At 37.8% G+C, this 20,792-nt stretch overlaps 1 protein-coding gene across 1 annotated transcript in view; it reads right to left on the reverse strand.

The window, feature by feature from the left end:
- Positions 1–18,341: 18,341 nt before the first annotated feature.
- Positions 18,342–20,792, reverse strand: part of LOC141410495 (neutral amino acid uniporter 4-like) — a 30,303-nt gene continuing 27,852 nt past the window's right edge. Inside the window, 1 exon segment of the mRNA XM_074055411.1 lies at positions 18,342–18,505. Within this exon segment, the coding sequence (XP_073911512.1) occupies positions 18,342–18,505 (164 nt within the window).

Here is a 20,792-nt window from a genome sequence, read left to right on the forward strand (position 1 = left end):
TCACATTTATTGAACCAACTTCATTTTTTTCTTCTATAATATCAGTCTATTTTGTAAACATAATGTTTATACCTTAAATATAAGCATGAACAGGAATAATGTAATTATTCCTACTATCTAATAATAACTTACATTTGAGTAGCATTATTAAAATTTTCAAATTAGTCCCACAACAGCTAAGAGGATTATTTCCAGGTTTTAGAAAAGTCTTTGTTTTTAAATCTTTATGTTCGTTGAATCTTTGTACTGAATTTTAAAAATCCGTTCTAGAAATAAGCATAGTTTTTTCATTGAACAGGGTAGGCAGGAGGAGGCCTTCACCCTTTCTGTGAAGTTAAACCATACTCAGAGTTTGTAATTTGCCTTTCACAAGCATTAGCAAAGAGTTGGTTAGCCATGATTCTTCCCTTGTTTGGTTGCCAGTCAGAAGCAGTTTGTACCTTATTGGTTATTTGCAGGAAGAGAAAGAAAAAGAAACAGTATCAAAATACAATGTTGGTAGGAGCATATTTTATTTTCAGGCTCTTGCTGAAGTTGACCACTGTCCATATGAAATAAAAAATGACTCTCTTGGCTGGAGGTGTGGCTCAAATGATAGACTGGCTGCTGCACAACAGCAAAGCCCTGAGTTCAAACCCCATCCTGCCCCCAGAAAAAAAAGTAAAAATGACACTCTTCTACTCATTATAATGGTTGAAATTTACCTTGACGTTCTATAATAATCATTAGCCAGAAGTCAATTCTCCAATCTTGCTAGCATCAACAAGGTGCAAATTTAGGACTTTTTAATACTAAGCAAATAAATCTTCAAATAATGAACTTTGATTATTTACTTTGGGTGTTAGCTATAACATGTCTTGATAGTATAAATTGCCAAGTATTATTTTATTTTTTTTTTATTGTTTTATTATTCATATGTGCATGCAAGGCTTGGGTCATTTCTCCCCCCGCCAAGTATTATTTTTAAGTAAGCACTATTTTGAAAGGAAAAGAAAGAAATAAAAAGTTGATGTATCTCACCTCCAGACAAAAACAGCACTAGTATTATTTTATTTAGCAAATAGGTCAGTACACTAACTCTGTCTTCTCGAGTGTGAACTTCACGGTAACAAGGTGTTTATTTACCACTTTAGCAGTAGTGCCACTAACAGTGCCTGGCCAAAATAGGCACTTACTACATTTGTTGAATGAGTGAATAAATGGATGATTATGCCAGACACTTCACTAGAAACTGAGGATCTGGGTAGTGGGAGAAAACAGTAAACAAATACACATGAGGTGGTATCAAGGGGTACAGATGGACATAAAGGAGGGTTCTGGTTGGTGGTGGTCATCTCACACTCCCTGCTGTGACTTGGTTTGCATGTCAAAGCTGATGAAGTCACAGACCAACAGCTTGAGTCCTCATGTAAGGAAGTTTTCTGGGGACAGCAGGGCAACTCCTAAGTTGGTCCAAAATTGACTTGAGAGAACAGGGAAAGAGACTGGCTTAGGATTTTTTGGAGGTTCATGGTAAAGCCAACGTGATGGTTCCTACATGAGCTTTGAATTTCCCACAGGTATCAAAGAAGGGAGCATCAGGCTCTTTGCTTGCCAATGTGTGAGGCAGAAGGGAAAGGAGAAAGAGTAAGGTTTAAAAGTTGTCAGCAAACATCAAAATGAAATCAGACTATTGCACATTTTATATAGGACAACAGGGAAGACTTCGCTGATAAAGAGACACATAAGCAATAACCTGAAAAAATTAGGGACTGAACCATGAAGTTATTTGATGTCCATCCTGGCAAGTTGAAAGGCTCAGTGGCAAGAGAGTACGTCGTATGTTCAAGAAACAGCAGAGGCCTGGTGCATGTGGCTCACGCCTGTAACACTTGCAACTTGGGAGGCTGAGATTGAGAAGATTAGAGTTCCAGGCCAGCCCAGGCAAATAGTCCGCAAGATTCCATCTCCAAAATAACCAGACCAAAACAGACTGGAGGCATGGCTCAAGTGGTAGACCGCCTCCTTTGTAAGTGTAAGGCCCTGAGTTCAAACCCCAGTCTCACCAGCAAGGAGACCATTTTAAACAAAATAGGATCACTTTATATCCTAGTGCATATTTATATATATAAAACCTTTATGAAAAATTATAAAGTTATTGAAAATGTAAAAAGCAAAATAATTATATTCATATCTAGGAAGATAACACTTAGATTCTTCTCAAGTCTAAATCTAATTCAGTGCCAGTGTAATCCCAGTAGGGATTTTCATAGACTCACCAGTTGATCTCAAAATATGTGAGCTAGCAAAAGACTAACCTAAGCAAAAATAATTTTGAAGACAAGGTCAAGGAGATTTGATATATAGATAACAAAAATAACTAAACTTATTATAAGTAAAATGGTATAGATTTAGTAGTGGTAACATTCAGCCAATAAAACAGAAAACCAAGGCCAGAAAAGATCCTTGCATGCAAAGACTGGATTTTTTTCCATAGGATCAATGAGAAAGGAAACTGTGTTCAAGTATGGCTGACACAACTACTTACACTGAAAAATCATTTGCATTGGACTGAATACTAGATAAACACCTAGATGTGAATGAATGCTGACACTTTAATAAAAATATTTACAATAAAATACATAAGTATATCTTTATGACATTGGATATGTTTCCTAAGGAACAAAGTAAGAACTATAAAAGACATATTATGACATTAATACATAAAACTTTTGTTGTCAAACTATAGCTCAAAAAGGCAGACTGATACTGAAATCCCAAGTGTGTGTCCTAGCATAGTCAATGATCAAAGACACTGGACCAAAGAATTAAGTGTAAAGCAAGCACAATTTTTTCTAATACGATAGAAAAGAACCCTGAAGGTGGGACTTAGTGAAAGAGCCAAATCAAAAAATAAAAAAGGCTGAAGTCTAGGAGATGATAAAGAGCACTAACTGGCTTAGGTACAACTATTCTACCTTGAAACTATACTTTGTGATTGGCGCCTAGTCAACTTCTCATTAAATCTGACCACCTGTCCCTCTCCTTATCAAACTGGACATTCCAGAGGGCCTGGTCAGCTCATCCTTGGAAGTTTGCTCAACTTGTCTTGGCTTTGGGCCCACTACCCATATTGAGCGGCTGCATCTTGCTATTTTAGTGAGAAGCTTGTTATTTCTCTGAGACGTCCATTGTTTCCCATGCCTCTTTAGAGGTCTGCTTTTAAAGTGCCTCTCTCATCCAAAATTGAGTCACTCTGTCATTGCTCCCCTTACAAGACCACATTCAGAAAATGTTTTCAAAACAGCTGATGAAATTCAGCTTGTATTCAGAATGCATTAAGTCATCTACAAATCAATAAGGAAAGAGGAACACAATAGAAAATAGGCAAAAAGTATGAACTGGCATTTGGCAGAAGAGGAAAAACCAATGACTAATGTTAAATATTAAAAGATTTTTATTTCCAGTAATAGTGAGTTAGATGACTCAGGTGAACCATGTCATTACAGACAATTTAAAAACTGGAGAAGTACAAAAAGTACCTTCCTGAGGGGCTGGCACAGTGGCTCAAGTGGTAGAGCATCTGCCTAGCAAGCATGAAGCCCTGAGCTCAAACCCCAGTACCATATAAAATAAAATAAAACATTTAAAATGTGAAAAACAAAAAAATACCTTCCTGAAGATACCAAAGAGTTATAGTGAAGTTTTGCTAGATGAGTATCTGGGACAGAATGGAAGCCTACCTACCCCACCAGGGCCTACAGATGGTTCAACAAACAGAATTATCATTGTTTTAAGCCTGTGACTTTTTGGGTGCTTTGTTACATAGCAGTTGATGACTGATTTAAGAATACATAGGGGCAAGGTTGTATGTTAGGACTTGAATATGAAAAGTACCCCACAGTTTCATGTGTTGAAGCCATGATCCCTAGCTGATGGCACTATTTTAGGAGGTAAGAGGGCCTTTAAAAAGTGGGGCCAACCTGGGCACTAGTGGCTCATACGTGTATTCCTAGGTACTCAGGAGGCAGAGATCAGGAGGATGGTGGTTTGAGGCCAGCCCAGGCAAATAGTTCTCAAGACTTCATGTCAAAAATACCCAACACAAGAAAGGTCTGGTGGAGTGGCTCAAGTGGTAAGAGTGCCTGCCTAGCAAGTGTGAGGCTGGGAGTCCAACCCCCAGTACCACCAAAAAAATAAAGTGGGGCCAATTTGGAGCAAGTAGGTCACTGGCTTGCCCTTGGGGGACACACCCCTGACCCTTTCCTTCCTCCCTCTGTCTCTCTCTGTCACTATGAATTGCCACATGCTCCTGAAATCAGAGTTTTGGACCAAAGGCCCAAACTCCTGGGATTCCACATGCCAGGTCCAGCCACTTGCCCCTGAGACACTGTGAGTGACAGAGAAAGATTTATGACATGGCTCTCTTGGTACAGTGGAGTCTGTGATCAGAAGACTTCCAAACTCTTTGTGTGCCACAGGGAAGAATCCATGGCAGGACACATGGGTGTAAATGGAGTTTATTACAAGTTAAGGGAGAGAAATACAAAAGGGAGCATGGTGGAGCCAGGTGGAATCTGGAGAGCGAGCGAGCATGTTTCTGCTATCCAGGTGCTTTTAAAACCTACACTAACCTGCGGGAAGGGAAGAACCAGGTGATTTCCATCCAATAATCAATGAGTGGGGCTGGGCATGGGCGGTTCCCAGGCCAGGTGAGGGCGGTCCCTGAGCCAGAGCATGGTTAATCTGAAATACAATTTTTTTAATGAGTTCTGAACTTTCCCTAATTCTGGCTTGCCTCAATCCCCCCAAAAGACAAGAGCCCCCCAAAATATTTCTAAGGTTGCTGACAGGAATTCTCTTTTCTTCTGAATCTGCTTTGAGCTGACAAGGGGCAGCAGACCCTACCTACAAGGGGATATGTCTCTCCTATTTCTTTCCCTTGGGGCTAATGTGGACACAAGGTGTCTGAATTACTGTCCAGCACAGTCAAGGTTTCTCATGGAGATCTAGGTTGTTTATGGAGATGTTTATCAATAGAGATTGATAGCCCTGTTGTCTCATGATTTGGGTCCTATGGGCCTTCATTCTGGAAAAGACAAATCTGATTAGCAAGTTTAAGAGGCATGACCCAAATGTGAACACTGATAGGAGAATCAGAAGGGGCCCTGCCAGGTGTAACAGGAATGATAAAAAAATCTAATTTTTCATTTTGAAAAGTGACAGTCTTATGGTTACTTTTCCTGTAGGTGTTTATACCTGTAGCTATTTTTAACCCTTGGATGGCCCTCTGTTTGGACTGCCACTGTAGTGGGCAGTTAAGGACTGATTATTTGGGGTAAGATCTACATTAGGGGACAGGTGTACCAGGGGCAGGTCCTAGTCCAGTAAGAGGTACAGAAAGGAGACTCACAGCATCCCTAAGCAGAAGTTAGATAACATTAAATGTTCTATTGCCATTGCTTAAACAGAAGGCCTTAGCCAAAGACGTGAGTTTGCTTTTTGCCAGAAGCTAGAGGGCTTAAATATTAGAGCACATGTGTAAGAGCCCCTTTTTAAAAATCTCTCTGCTTTGGTTACTTTTAGAGGTCTGGCATAATTGACTTCATCTAGATTTGGAGAAGTGCCCTCATTTGTGTAGTCTTTTTGAACTGTCTCAGGTGGCTGAACACCACTTGTCCCTCTAAGATGCCAAGCTAACTGCTCAGGGGCCTCATCCTCTTCAACTGTTTCTCTGAACGGTCATCTCTAAAGATTCTGCCAATTTGGCAGTTTTGTCCCTCAAACCCAGGAGTAGCCTCTCGTGCAAAGTCATAGCTTCTTTTAGAAAGTCAGATTTTGTTCCACGGAGGAGGAAAAATAACAAACAAATCAGAAGTCAACACCAATGCGACCTTTCTGGTCAAATTAAGCAACAAAGAGATTTATTAAAAATGGCTCTTAGGGTAGGCTTAATTAAATCTAATTGTCCCGTGGAGGATGTACTGACACCTTTAAATTGCTGTAAAGTGTCAGCAGGCAACGGTTTTGAAGTTTGTACAAGGAAAATGCAAAATGATCCCAATATTTAAGAATGTCTGTACTGGCTGACAGATAAGAACTTGTCAGAGTCATTTTTCATGGGCTTATCTTTAAATGTCCCAGTAAGATTAGAACTATAATGACAAAACTTAAACTGGTTACCAGTTTAGTAATTAATATAACAGTCTAGTTACTTTTAATTGTATATAGTATTACTAAATTTCTCTTATTATAATTGGGATGTGTCATAGGAAGAGGCAGAGTAAGCACTCAGTCCACCTTCAGCCATCTTCTGGGTACAGACATAAGCAGGGGACAAAGCCCAGTATTTCTGTTTTTTACCTTCTGGAGGTTGTTTCCTATATGCAGTTCCTGGAAATAGGAGCCCTCTAACATCTAGTTATAATCAGAACAATGGTGTTCATTCTTTTCTGTTTCTTCTCATGTTAGATGGCCAGTAAACAATCTGTTCCTAGATCCTAAAATGTCTTCAAAGGCTGAGGGAAATAAATGTTATCATTTGTGTGAAATGGCTTCCCAATAACACCGAAGTTTTGATTCCAAACAGAGTGAACTTATCTTATTGTAATTTTATGTTTTTGTAAACTAAAAGGTAATGGCAATTTATTACAGCCCCACTTAAGAGTTTTTACATACTTTGTTTCATTTAATTCTCTCAAATTTTCTATTAAATTGGTCACCATGTTACAATGTAGACAGAGATAAGTAGTTTATCGAAGTTCACACAATTTCTAATTCAAATGCAGTTCTATTGATACAAAGCCAGTGCTCCTTCCACAGAAGTACAATAAACCTAGATCTTACATGAGTCTCAGGCAATCATCTCAGCTCCCTTAGAATGATACAGTACACCCTTGGTATCTAAGGGGTACCTGGTTCCAATGATCAGTGATGTACTTAAGATACTTGACTCATTTTTTTCCCATAATGCCATCCAACTTCTGCTAAAGACATGTCCCCTATCAACAAATCTCAAATTGTCACTTTATCACTTAAATTAAAAACATTAACTTTTACCTTTCTTTTTGGGCACCATTTGCTTTTGAGGAGGGAGATTTTCACAAAACAAAGAGCAGGGAAATAGCAGATCACACAATGATTTAAACACAACTGATGGTAACACAGGGCTGACTGAGAGCTTCTCTGCACTGAGCTACACAATGTGCATGCAGGAACTTAAATTTTTTGTTTTTGTAATTTCTTTTGACTTTCTTCTTATTATTATTTTTTGGATCATGCTTGGTCAAAACCACATGTAATAAATCCATGTATGAGGCAGGTTAGCTGCCTTACCTCATTGAGACAGAATGAGGTAAGGCAGCTTATTTTGCCTACTTCATTCAAGACCATTTTTTAATTTATACCAGTATGGAAGTCTAAAAAAGCTGGTTTCTGGAGGCTAATGACTCTATAAAAGGATGAGTAGTGCTATGGACTGAACTGTAATCCCCCCTTCCCACCACCAATTTATGTGGTGAAGCACTAACTCCCAATGTGACTATATTTGAAATAGGGTTTTTGAGAGGTAGTCAAGGTCATAGTACCATAAGAATGGAGCACAATCTGATTTGAGGATATGATTGGTGGCCTTATAAAAAGAGACAGCTCTCTCTCTCTCTCTCTCTCTCTCTCTCTCTTTCTTTCTTCCTCCTCCTCCTTCCCATGTGGACATGATGAGGAAGTGTCTGTTTCTCAGACAGGAAGAGAGACCTCACCAGTACTTGAATCAGTTGGCATCTTGATTTGGACTTCCTAGCCTCCCACACTGTGAGAAAATAAATTTTTCAAGCCACTGAGTTTCTGGTACTCATCATGGCAACCTGAGTTCACTAATACTGGTTAGAAGAGGAAAAGCAGGCAACATTGGCAGAGAAAACCACATAGATCAAAATGCCTTTAAACTACTGGAATAGAGGAAAATATCTGAGTAACCAGAGCAGGCAGATGGGGGACAGCAGGGAATTTCTTAGGTATATGGTAGAACCAGACTGTATGTGACCAAGGGACTAGAATAGTACCAGGAAACCAGAGCTGCACATCAGACACCAGTGGATCTTGATGTACATTAAGTATCCTCATTATTTGCAGAAGATTATCCTTTCCCCCTTCATAAAAGCCTCCATGTTTGAACCTTGTCATCAAACTAATGTACCCACATCCCCATGGATTATACTTTTTCTCCTATCATGTGATGAAGTGTTCATTAATCAAAGCAAATGCCTCCACTTTGTGCAGTTGATTCTTCACCTACTGTGCTCCAAGTCACTCCCTTCCATTCATTAGGGGATTTTAGCACTGCATACTCCAGGCTTCTTGCCTGAAGCTAGAAGTGAGGGGGCAGGAACCTCTTCCCCCTAGAGGGAGGTGTTCAGTTCATGGGTCTTGTTTTTGCCATATCCCAGCTGCTTTCTTTTCCTTTCTGTGTAAACTCACTCAAATTTGGGTTCCTGGCACTAGGACTCTCAAAACACTATCTCTTTATAGCTTACTAAAATTACTAAAATGTTTTATTTGAAAATATAAAATAGGATACAAAGTTAGAAACTTATGTGTGACTATAAACTTACTTATGTGTAAAATGTAAAATAATGACCTTTTGAGGGGAAAAGATGGAAGAGTAGAAGCTTTCTCCACCAGGGCCCAAGAATAAGAGTTTGGATATTGAAGAAGAGACCACCTACAGAAGAGCCAATGAGAGGAGAGCACAGAGAAACACAAAACAGTGAGGCTCTAATGTACTGTGTTTTCATTTTTATTTGCTTGTGGCAATTTTTTAGTTTCCCCCTTCATTTTTTGAAAACCCACTGATCATTCAAAAGTGTATTTCTTTTTTGGTCTCCATGTATTTGTATATTTCCTGTAGTGTCCTTTCTTTTTCTTTTTCTTCTTCTTTCCTTCCTTCCTTCCTTCCTTCCTTCTTTCTTTCTGTAGTACTGGGGCTTAAACTCAGGGCCTAAACCTTGAGCCATTCCACTAGCTCTTTTCTGTGAAGGGTTTTTTCAAGATAGGGTCTCATGGAACTATTTTCTTGGAGTAGCTTTGAACTGCAATCCTCCTGATCTCTGTCTCCTGAGTAGCTAGGGTTACAGGCATGAGCCACTGGCACCCAGCTCTTTGATGTTGATTTCTAATATAAGATTCAAGGAGTTATTTCAGTTTTCTTCTAATCGCAAAAGTTGGCTTATGTCCTAAAACATGAGCTGTTGTGTAGAAATTTCTATGAGCTGCTGAGAAGAATGTATTCTGTGACTGTTTGGTGGAATATTCTGTAGATGTCTGTTAAGAGCATTTGATCTATAGTATGTCATTTAATTCTGAAGAGACTTGTTTTGATTTTCTTTTTGTTTTGTCTAGAAGAGCCATCTATCAGTGAGATTGGGGTATTGAACTCACCTACTATTATATTGAAAGTCTATCTGTGCCTTAATGTCCAGTAGTACTTGTGTTATGAAACTGGGTGTGCTGATTATATATATATATATATGTATGTGTGTATATATATTTATATAAAATCTCAAGCATCAGCAATATATATAATTATATACAATATATATAATTGTAAATATATATATCTTTACAATTGCTATAACCTCTTGATGGATTGTTCCCATTATCAGGATGAAATGACTTTTTTGTGTTTTCTAATTTTGCATTGAAATCTGCTTTGTCACATATGAGTATAGCTCCTCCTTCTTGTTTTCTGGTCCCATTTGTTTTGAAAAATCCTTTTCCATCTTCTTTAAAGTTGTCTTTGCCAGTGAGGTACAATTCTTGCAGGCAACAAATGGTTAGGCTTTTTAATCTAATTTGTCTGTGGCCACATCACTGATTGGATGTTTTATATTCTTTGTTCTTTCAGTTGAAGTATTTGCAATGTTCATGCAGGACTGGGTAGTGACAGGTGAGCTGTTGTTTCTCACCACTAGACTGAGAGTTCATCTAAGTAGCCAAACACTTACCCAACATACTTATGGCACTCCAGCACCACTCTGAGAGAAGAAAACTAGCTGCAGAAGTGACTGGGTATGTGATAATATGGAAGAACAGTAATAACTAATTAAGAACAATTACCACCAGAACTCCAGTAACTTTGACAGAATAAGAAGCAAAGGAAACACTATATAAGTTAAGATGATAGTAGTTAATTTAGGGTAGGAATGAAAATAAAACAGGAAGAATTATACTAGTGAATAGTTAGAGAATATAAACAGGTATAAAAATGGACGAAGAAGCTGAAGTAAATAGAAGGGAGGAATGAGAAAGAAGAAGAGAATAGAGATCTGATTAAAGATGTAATTTGGCGGGGGCGGATGAGAAACTAAAAAAAAAAAAAAGACACAGCAAACAAACACCCAGCTGAAAACAATGGGGAGGGAGAAAGGAGGAAGAAAGGAAGATTAAAATATTGAATATTACAAGACAAGTTGGCTACAACCCCTACACTTGTGAGGCAGAGGCAGGGAGATCACAAACCTAGGCCAGCTTGTACCCTATGGGGAGAGACTATCTCAAAGACAGAAAAAAGGTGAACCAACAAAGGCCAGCCATGGTGGGACACACCTGTAATTCCATCTACTTGAGATGCAGAGATTGGAAGGATTGCTGTTTGAGACCAGCCTAGGCAAAGTTTGCAAGACTCATTTCAACAAAGTAAGTATTGTGGCTCATTTCTGTAATCCCAATTGGAGGCACAGGTAAGAAGATGGTGGTCCAAGGCCAGCCCTTGGCAAAAACCATGAGACCCTATCTGAAAATAAAGCAAAAAGAGCTAGGGGCATGCATCAAGTAATAAAGCACTTGTCTAGCAAGTGCAAGGTCTTGAGTTCAAGGCCCCAGTCCCACAAAAACAAAAAAAATCTGGATGAACAAATCAAAGAAATCATTAAATGTAGAAGTAACATAACTATAAAAGGAAAGGAGAAAAAAAAAGTGTATAAAAACAAAGACAACAAGAAAGGGTTCCCAGTCCTTGCTGTGTGTTCACATACACCAGATGATGCAGACTTCTAATCTCTAATATCAATTGCTGGATCAGGCTCCTTACACAATGGCTTCCCACCAGTGAACTGTGATTGAATTCAGAGAACAGAGAATTTTCCTGGTGCCTAAATGCTTTGCAGATTCCAGTATCCTTCTTGATGTTCATTGTTATGTTTTCTAAGTCTCTTATTTTTTCTTTGTTTACTCTCTACTCCTCTGTGCCATGACACTTCTGCTCAAACCACTTGTGGATGCTGTCTTTCCCAGTTCTACTATCCCCCCCTTTTTTTTTTAAAAATGAAATTCCATCTGTTTACAGCTGAAACCACAGTGCATGCTTTTTGAAGTTTTGGTTTATTTGTTCTTTTGGCTCAATTCCTATTCTTTGCAGCTGCCCACACTCCATGTTTCACACAGGGCTCTCTACCTGCAGTGGAGTGGTCCGTCTCTCCTTTGTTTTGCTTACCAAAGCTGTTTTCCTTCCTTTTTAAAATCTGGTTCTATTTGCTCCTGAAACCTCAATGTCTTCCTGCTGTCACCCACCTTCTAAGGTAACTGTTCTCCAGCTACTTCCCTGGAGATGCTAGGGTTGGGTTCCTTTCATCCACCATCTTGTTTATTGGCTATTTGTATATCTTCTTTGAAATGTTTATTCAGATCCTTTGCTCAAAGTTAAAACAGCAAGCATTTATTACCTCACAGTTTATGTGTGTCTGGAATAGAAATACACCTCTGGCTCAGTGTCTCACAAGTCTGCAGTCAAGGTGTCGGAGTATGGTGTATGGTCTCAGCCGAGGAAAATCCTGTTCCCAGCTCGTTCATGTGTAGTGGGTCAACATGACTCAGTTCTCTGTGGGTCTTTGGCCTGAGGTCCTCAGTTTCCCCAAACCCATTACCTTTAATACCTTACCACTTAAGGCATCTCTGTAGGGCAGTGCTCAACAAGTCAATTGATATCTCATCTATCCATGAAACAAGTGAATGAAAGAGAAAAAAAGCAAGATGTATGCAGAGGTCTTCAAATCAGAATATAACTTAGTATTGGAAATGACATCCAAATTCTGCATTCATTAGAAACAAATCCCCACACACTTGCACAGAAATGATCAAGATGGGAGGAGGGAACTTTTGGACATGGGCAGATAAGCTCATGGCATAGGATTCTGGTAATGGCTTCATGGGTGTATGCTTATCTCCAAACTTATCAAGTTGTACACATTAGCTGTGGATAGCTTTCTTTTACATTTTTTTCTTTATTAGTGTATATTAATTGTACAAAGAGGTTTCATTGTGATAACCATGCATACATGCAACATACTTTGATCAAATTCACTCCCTCAATTACTCTGTCTTATCACCCCCACATTTTAAACAACTTTTAATAAATTTCATTGTGTATAGCTTTTGTATGTAAAAGCTTTAAAAAGGAAATATTTTGTTTACTTTTTGGTGGCACTGGGGTTTGAACTCAAGACTTCATACTTGCTAGGCAGGCACTCTACCCCTGAAGTCACCCCACTGGCCCTAGGAAATATTTTTTAAAAGAAACAAATCATAAGTCTGCCCATACTCAAAGGACAGGATAACACCGGGCTTGAATTAAGAGTTGGGGATCTTTGGGAGCCATCTTAGAAGCTGCTAACCATATCTGCTCTTGCCCACATTATAATTGGGTTCTTGACCTTTTATTTTGTTCTGAGAGCAGGCACTCTTACTTATTTTCTCAATGGTATGGTTTGCACTATAAAAGTTGCATGGTTTGTTTTGAGGTGGGATTGCCCTCTATTGCCCAGGCTGGTAGTAAACTTCCAGGTTCAAATGATTCTCCCACCTTAGGCTCCTCAATAGCTGGGACTATTGTCATGTGTCACCCATGGCTGGCCAAAATTTTTAATTAAAAAAATATTTTTATCTTAAATGGCTATTGCCAATTTGCCTGCTGTGGGCATTTTACACTCCCACCAGCTACCTATGGTGTGCTGGTTTCCCACACAGCCTTGCCAATAGAGCACATTGTCACATTTTTGGATTTCTGTCCATGTCAGGGCTTTGGACATGCCAGGCAAGTGCTACCACTGCATTATGTCCCTAGCTCCAGATTCTCAAACCCCTACAGTATATGGTGTGATACCCATATATTCTTACATCAATAATGGACAGGGTGCACGTGTGTACACACACACAAATGGTCACAAATGAATTGTATGATTCAGAAGAGAACCCTAGGTATGTAGCTCTAATGCTAAGTGGGAAATTGGACATGGAGTGGAACAGTGGAATGGAACTGGAGAAATGTCCAGCCTCCCAAGGTAGAAAGGGGAGACCTGATCCAGGCTTTGGACTTCTGTTTTGGGTGGGGAAGACAGGGCTCCTCTCCTGTCTTGTACTAGAATGGGAGAGCAGTGTTCTTTATTGCCAGAGAGCTTGTGAAGGAGGGAGGGAGTGTGTTAGAGGAGATTCAGCATTGAATAACAAAGCTTGTAGAAGGAAAGGGGCACCACAGGTTGGGATAGAACTGGTACCTCTTAGTACAGGTTTTCTTGTTTCTGGCAAAACACTAAGCAGCATTTTTATCACATTCACACAGCTGTTGTCCTGGTTTGCAGCACAGAAGGTTGCCATAGCAACAATAGTGGCGGCATAGCACCAAAGGCCATGATTACTGAGTGCAGCAGGAGGGTCTTCATGCTGATGACTCTCTTAGATGTGCCCCTGTTGATACCTCTAGTGATTATTTCAAAAGCTTTTAATTTTGATGTAGCCAATTTACCTACTCTTTGTAGGTGCTTTGGGTGTCATGTCTAAGAAACCATTGTCACAAAGATTGGCTATTTCCTTCTCACACTTTTAAAGTTGTAGCTGTTAGTTCAGATCTCTGATCCATTTTGAGTTAATTTTTTGTGAATGTTATGAGTTATGGGTCCAGTTTTATTACTTTGAGTGTGGATGTCCATATTTCTCAGGACTGTTTGTTGAAGATTATTTTTTCCATTGAGTTATCTTGCCTCCACTTACTGAAACACCATAAATATGACACCTTACTTCTAACCTCTCAGTTGTCTTCTATTTAATTTGTATGTCTATCCTCATGAAAATACCGTGGAAGATTTGTGGTAAAGTGTATGTGTGTGTCACTGGGGTTTGAACTCAAGTACTCATGCTTGAAAGGCAGGCGCCCTACGACTTGAGCCACTCCACCAGTCCTTTTTTGTGATGGGTTTTCTCAAGATAGGGTCTCTGATAATATTTGCCTGAGGCTAGTTTCCAAAGGCTATCCTACTGATCTCTACTTCCTACAAGCTAGGATTCCAGACCAGAGCCACCCACCTGGCACTTGACTGTAGTAAATTTTGAAACCAGAACTTTTTCATCTTGCTTTGCCTCCTCTAGGTTTCTTGCATTCCCACATGAATTTTTGGATCAATGTGTTCCTTACTGCAAGAAAGATAGATAGTTGAGGGTTTTTTGTTTTTTGTTGTTGTTATTTTTTCTTTTGGGACAGGGTCATTTTAATGCAGCCCAAACTTGTGATCCTCCTGCCTTACCCTCCTCAGTGCTGGGATTACAGGTGTGTATGAGCATGTCAATCTTCTTGAAATTTTGGTAGGAAGTGAATTGCATCTGTGGACCAACTTGAAGAATATTCTCATTTTAAAATGTTAAGTCTTCTGATCCATGTACACTTAGATCATTAATTTCTATCAATAATATTTTATAGTTTTTAGTACACAGGTCTGATACTTCTTGGTTCTATTGTAAATGGCATTGTTGTCTTAATTTTTATTTTCAGATTCTTATATAAAAAACACCATGGAAGTTCAGGAAATCATCAGAGACTACTTCGAGAACCTATATTCAAATAAATTTGAAAATCTTAAAGAAATGGACAGATTTCTAGACACATATGATCATCCAAACCTGAACCAAGAGGAAATTAATAACCTGAATAGATCTGTAACACAAAATGAAATTGAAGCAGCAATCAAGAGTCTCCCCAAAAAGAAAAGTCCAGGACCTGATGGAGTCTCTGCTGAATTCTATCAGACCTTTAAAGAAGAACTGATACCAACCCTCCTTAAACTGTTCCATGAAATAGAAAGGGAAGGAAAACTGCCTAACACATTTTATGAAGCCAGTATTACACTTATCCCAAAACCAGGCAAAGACAACTCCAAAAAGGAGAACTATAGGCCAATCTCCTTAATGAACATTGATGCAAAAATCCTCAACAAAATAATGGCAAACCGAATTCAACAACACATCAAAAAGATTATTCACCACGACCAAGTAGGCTTCATCCCAGGAATGCAGGGGTGGTTCAACATACGAAAATCAATAAACGTAATAAACCACATTAAGAGAAGCAAAGACAAAAACCACTTGATCATCTCAATAGATGCAGAAAAAGCCTTTGATAAGATCCAACACCATTTCATGATAAAAGCTCTAAGAAAACTAGGAATAGAAGGAAAGTACCTCAACATTATAAAAGCTATATATAACAAACCTACAGCCAGCATTATACTTAACGGAGAAAAACTGAAACCATTCCCTCTAAAATCAGGAACTAGACAAGGATGCCCACTATCTCCACTCCTATTCAACACAGTACTGGAATTCCTAGCCAGAGCAATTAGGCAAGAAGAAGGAATAAAAGGAATACAAATAGGTAAAGAAACTGTCAAAATATCCCTATGTGCAGTTGATATCCTATACCTTAAAGACCCAAAAAACTCTACTCAGAAGCTTCTAGACATCATCAATAGCTACAAGGTAGCAGGATATAAAATCAACATAGAAAAATCATTAACATTTCTATACACTAACAATGAACAAACTGAAAAAGAATGTATGAAAACAATTCCACTTACAATAGCCTCAAAAAAATCAAATACCTAGGTGTAAACCTAACAAAAGATGTGAAGGGACCTCTACAAGGAAAACTATAAGTTTCTGAAGAAAGAGACTGAGGAAGACTATAGAAAGTGGAGAGATCTCCCATGCTCATGGATTGGTAGAATCAACATAGTAAAAATGTCCATATTCCCAAAAGTAATCTACATGTTTAATGCAATTCCCATCAAAATTCCAATGACATTCATTAAAGAGATTGAAAAATCTACCGTTAAATTTATATGGAAACACAAGAGGCCACAAATAGCCAAGGCAATACTCAGTCAAAAGAACAGTGCTGGAGGTATCACAATACCTGACTTCAAACTATATTACAAAGCAATAACAGTAAAAACAGCATGGTACCGGCACAAAAACAGACATGCAGACCAGTGGAACAGAATAGAGAACCCAGATATGAAGCCACACAACTATAACCAACTTGTCTTTGACAAAGGCGCTAAAAATATACGATGGAGAAATAGCAGCCTCTTCAACAAAAACTGCCAGGAAAACTGGTTAGCAGTCTGCAAAAAACTGAAACTAGATCCATGTATAGAAATTAAGACAATGATAAATTAAATCATGAATGCTAACCCTGCAGTCACCACAGGAATTTCAGATCACAGTTCTGAGGGTGTCCTCTCCTTCTTAGTCAACTTCCGCTCTTAAATCTTAAGGGATATTTAACATCAACTTCCAACATGACAAAGAATCAACCATAAAGAATGACTACAATATTATTTATTATGAGAATATTATATTGGTGCCATTTTCAACTTAGACATTTATCAATGGCATTTAACCATACAAAAATAAATTCAAAAGATAACTGTAAGCAAAATAATTGTATTTTATTAAAAACTGAAGTTACAGTACAGACTTTTTCATATTCTTTTACAAAGAAAAATGAAAGCACTGACTCAAGCTCAATGATATTTAATTTTCAGTCAAACTAACAAAACCATTTTTTAAAACCATGAAAATCTATAGCCTGATTTATTCAGGGTATAAACACATATTTTTCTCTCAGCAAGAAAACTCCAATGCAGTAGTTTTAGAGTGATCTGTTCAATACAACTGGGTTAGTTTAAATAGCAAATCAGTATTTCTATTTCATGTGTGTGTATGCACATGTGCAAGTACAAAGTAGCCAATTTTAATAAGAAATATGAAGGATCAGAGTGCGCTGTCATTTTACTATTCATAGGGCAATAAATACCATTTCTTAATCCTATTTTTTAATCTCTTAGATCAAAACCAACCAGTTTCAGAATGGTGTGTGGCTAGCATATATTACATGAAAGAATTCTAGCAAACTATTAACTATCGCATTCAGCCATTTAGTGTTAGAAGATACCCCATTTTACTATTAGATCACTTTCTCCAGTTTTCTTAGGAAGGGGAAGCTAGTTGAATCAAAGTGATTAAAATAAACCCACTTTTCAGCCAGGCCTGGTGGTGTACATTTGTAATCCCAGCTACTCAGAAGACACAGGCAGGATGATTATGGTCCCAGGCAAGCCAGAGAAAAAGCAAGACCCTATCTAACAACAAACAGACAAACAAACAAAGGGCTAGCAGTATGGCTCAAGAGGTAGAGCACCTGCCTAGCAAGTCTTTATAAAAAATAATACTAATAAAAGTAAAAATAAATTAAAAAATTTAAACCTCATTTAAAAAACTTATTTTACATCAACACTGCACATTTTTACGATGTTACTGTGTTTCTCAACAGACAGTATTTATTGAGCCACTGGTATTATTTAAATAATTTTATTTATTATTTCCATAGCTCTATTCCTATGTCCTCCCTCTTAAATGAAGAATAAGAAGCGAGGACAAGATGAAATTTTTAGGGTACATGCTGTCAGTAAACAAATGCACTACTCAGATGCTGTGTTGACTCTATGGCAAAGACATGAGATGTGACCATTAAGGTATGGTAAGTCCTGCGCTTTTCCACCCCTAAAAATGGCATTTACATAGAACTTTAGCATCTTACAGTACTTTGAAGTATAACTATTATGAAAATATTGAGTAAAATCAAACCCTGCTACAAAATTTACAGCACATACACTATCATAGCTGCTTGTAAAAATGCACTGCATTGTCTGCAAGAGTTGGAAATGGTTTTAATAAAGAATCCCATAAGGCAGAACTAAAGCATAATGTGGCATTTGCTAATACAGTACTTGCTTCCTTTTGCAAATACCATGTAAATTGGTCTTTAACAAACAAAAAAAAATCCCTAATTTTTATTTCCTGAATTGTGAAGAAATCTGGCCATGTAAGGAAAAGATTCTCTGACAGCAAATCTGGGAACCAGTGCACCAACAAGTTGACTGGAATGCTGACAACTCTTTTGGGTAAGTTGTGACAGCTCATCACAGGTAACACAGCTTTTCTTCCTTCACTCACCCACGCAGGTGGCTCTCAGACAAGGTTCACCTTTCAGAAGAGTCTTCATGGTGGTAACAGAGAAATGCTGAAGTCATCTTAGTGACAATGTGATGGATCAAACGATGGCAGATACGGAATTTGACAGGTGTAACTGCTCTCACTTCTCCAGGCTTCAGAACAAAAGCAACAGCCGGCAGAATCAAAGTATCTGTAGAGGATGTTAGACTCATTAAAACTAAATATCAGAGAAAAAAATTCTCCAATGATAAAATATTGTCAAAAGTCCTTAGTAAGAGTGCACTTACACTTTGCCTCTAAATAATGTTTCTTGTTAAGGATTAAAACTTTCTCCTTTTTTAGCCCTTCTTCCTTTCTGCATTTCAACTGTTTTCTTGTATTTAAGGTTTTGTAACTGAGTGACTTTTAGTTTGGATGTTGATGCAGCCTTCTCACTGAATAAGCCTCCTTGACAATAATGCTCAAGATGTGTTTGCACTGAATTTACAAATTACTTATTGCTATGATCAACTATTCAAAATTTAATTGCATTTAATTCCATAAGGAAATAAACAGGTACAAAGATAAAACTGTGCACAGACTAGCCATACCATATAAAGACAGGTGACAAAAACCTAATACTGCTTTCTATTAAGTAATGATTTTCAACTCATTTTATACCAAGTTACAAATTTTAAATGTCTACTTCATTCTTGGATTCAACACTATATAATCTTAGTACAATGGAGACTACTTTTCCTATGACCTCTTTCACATTCTCCTAATGTGCTAAAGGCTCAATGTAATAAAGTTAATATAAAATTATGACAATTATTGGTAATACCTAATATAAATGTTTAAAAATGTATTCTTATGAATTTGTACCAAAATAAAGCTTCTGATGTATCTGTAGGCTCATATTTGATGACCAGTTAATAATGTAAGCAAAAAAATACCTGAATAACATTTACATACAAAAAATAGAGAATATATACAGTGAGCTTAATGGCATCTCATAGAATTATATATTAGAATACTGTATCAAGCTGATTAAAAAGTTCACGATTTAAAGTGTGAATCTTTTTAGATTATCAGGAGACAATCCTATTCTGAATGCTTTAAAAGCGTAGTAGTTTTTCATCTTCCCCATCAAATGAGATTTGTGTGCTTGAAAAATATGGAGTGATAGCAGGTACTTCTCTGCAAGATGCCTGGAGTGTCTCAATATTTATTAGAAAGTTTGTTGTTGTTCCTTCCTATTATGGCTTATACTCTCTCTACAACAAAATTAGAAATAAGGGCAAAATAGTTTCTGCTGGGTATTGAGGGGTTGGGGGGAAGAGGGAGGGGGCGGAGTGGGTGGTAAGGGAGGGGGTGGGGGCAGGGGGGGGAAATGAGCCAAGCCTTGTATGCACATATGAATAATAAAAGAAAAAAATAAAATAAAAATGAAAAAAATAAAATAAAATAAAAAAAAGAAAGTTTGTTGTTGTTTAGGAAAGAACCTAAGCATGCATTTCACAGTTCTTTTATCCTGCACATCCAGATCAGTAAAAGACTGTGGTTAGGAAAGCCACAAGGTTGGAAACAGTCCACAAATCACGTATTTTGTCAAAATATTTTCTGCCTACAAAACCAAGAAAAGTTAAGAAACTCAAGGAGAACTCAAGTCATAAACACTGTAACTGGGCTTGTTCTACCAGCCAGCAGTTACACCAATGAGTATCTCAATTCTGTTTCAAAGACAACTACTTCTGTCCTTTCTGAGGCTTATGAAGCCATAGTGCAAAATTATTAGAAACAGAATTAAATAGACTCAACACTAAAACAGAACATAATTGATTCTTCTTCGATGTGATGTGAAAAACAAATTCTTGGCCTGGGAATCAGATCAGGTTTTCTTGATCTCAAGGCTGAGTGGTCTTGAACAAGTTACTTCACCTTTCTGAGACTATTTCCTCCAACGGCAAATAAGATGGTTGTACTGGATAAACTTCAAAGGCCTGTCAAATTTGACTGAAACACTAAGTCAGAATCTGGCCTAGTGCTTCTCGAATGGTATGAAGAACAATTACCATCACAGTGCAGCATTAAAATCATTCTGAGTTGGAGGATTTTCTGATGCTTGTATTATGGTTAGTCGGAGTTTTCTACACTTGCTGCAGCTAATAATAAGTATTGTTTATCTAATAAAAACATAATAAATGCACTTTATATTATACATAAAGTCTACTTTGACATTCACTTGGATGGTCTGGAGAAACTGTATATTTATATAGCCTTATTTAATTCCCTTATAGTTGAAATCCTGTACCTTCTCAACTCAGCAGCAAAAGAACAACACAGGGAGAAGAGAGGTAAATTTTGGGTTAAAGTGTTTATATGAAGAATAATAGAGTGTTTTTATTCTTTAATTTTTTATATTTGAAATTTAAAAATGAATTTTTAAAAACTATATACCTAATGCATAAAACCAAGGGTCTCTAACGGTACAGCAC

Source organism: Castor canadensis, chromosome 15 (genome assembly GCF_047511655.1).
Source record: "Castor canadensis chromosome 15, mCasCan1.hap1v2, whole genome shotgun sequence".
In the NCBI taxonomy this organism is placed as follows: Eukaryota; Metazoa; Chordata; class Mammalia; order Rodentia; family Castoridae; genus Castor; species Castor canadensis.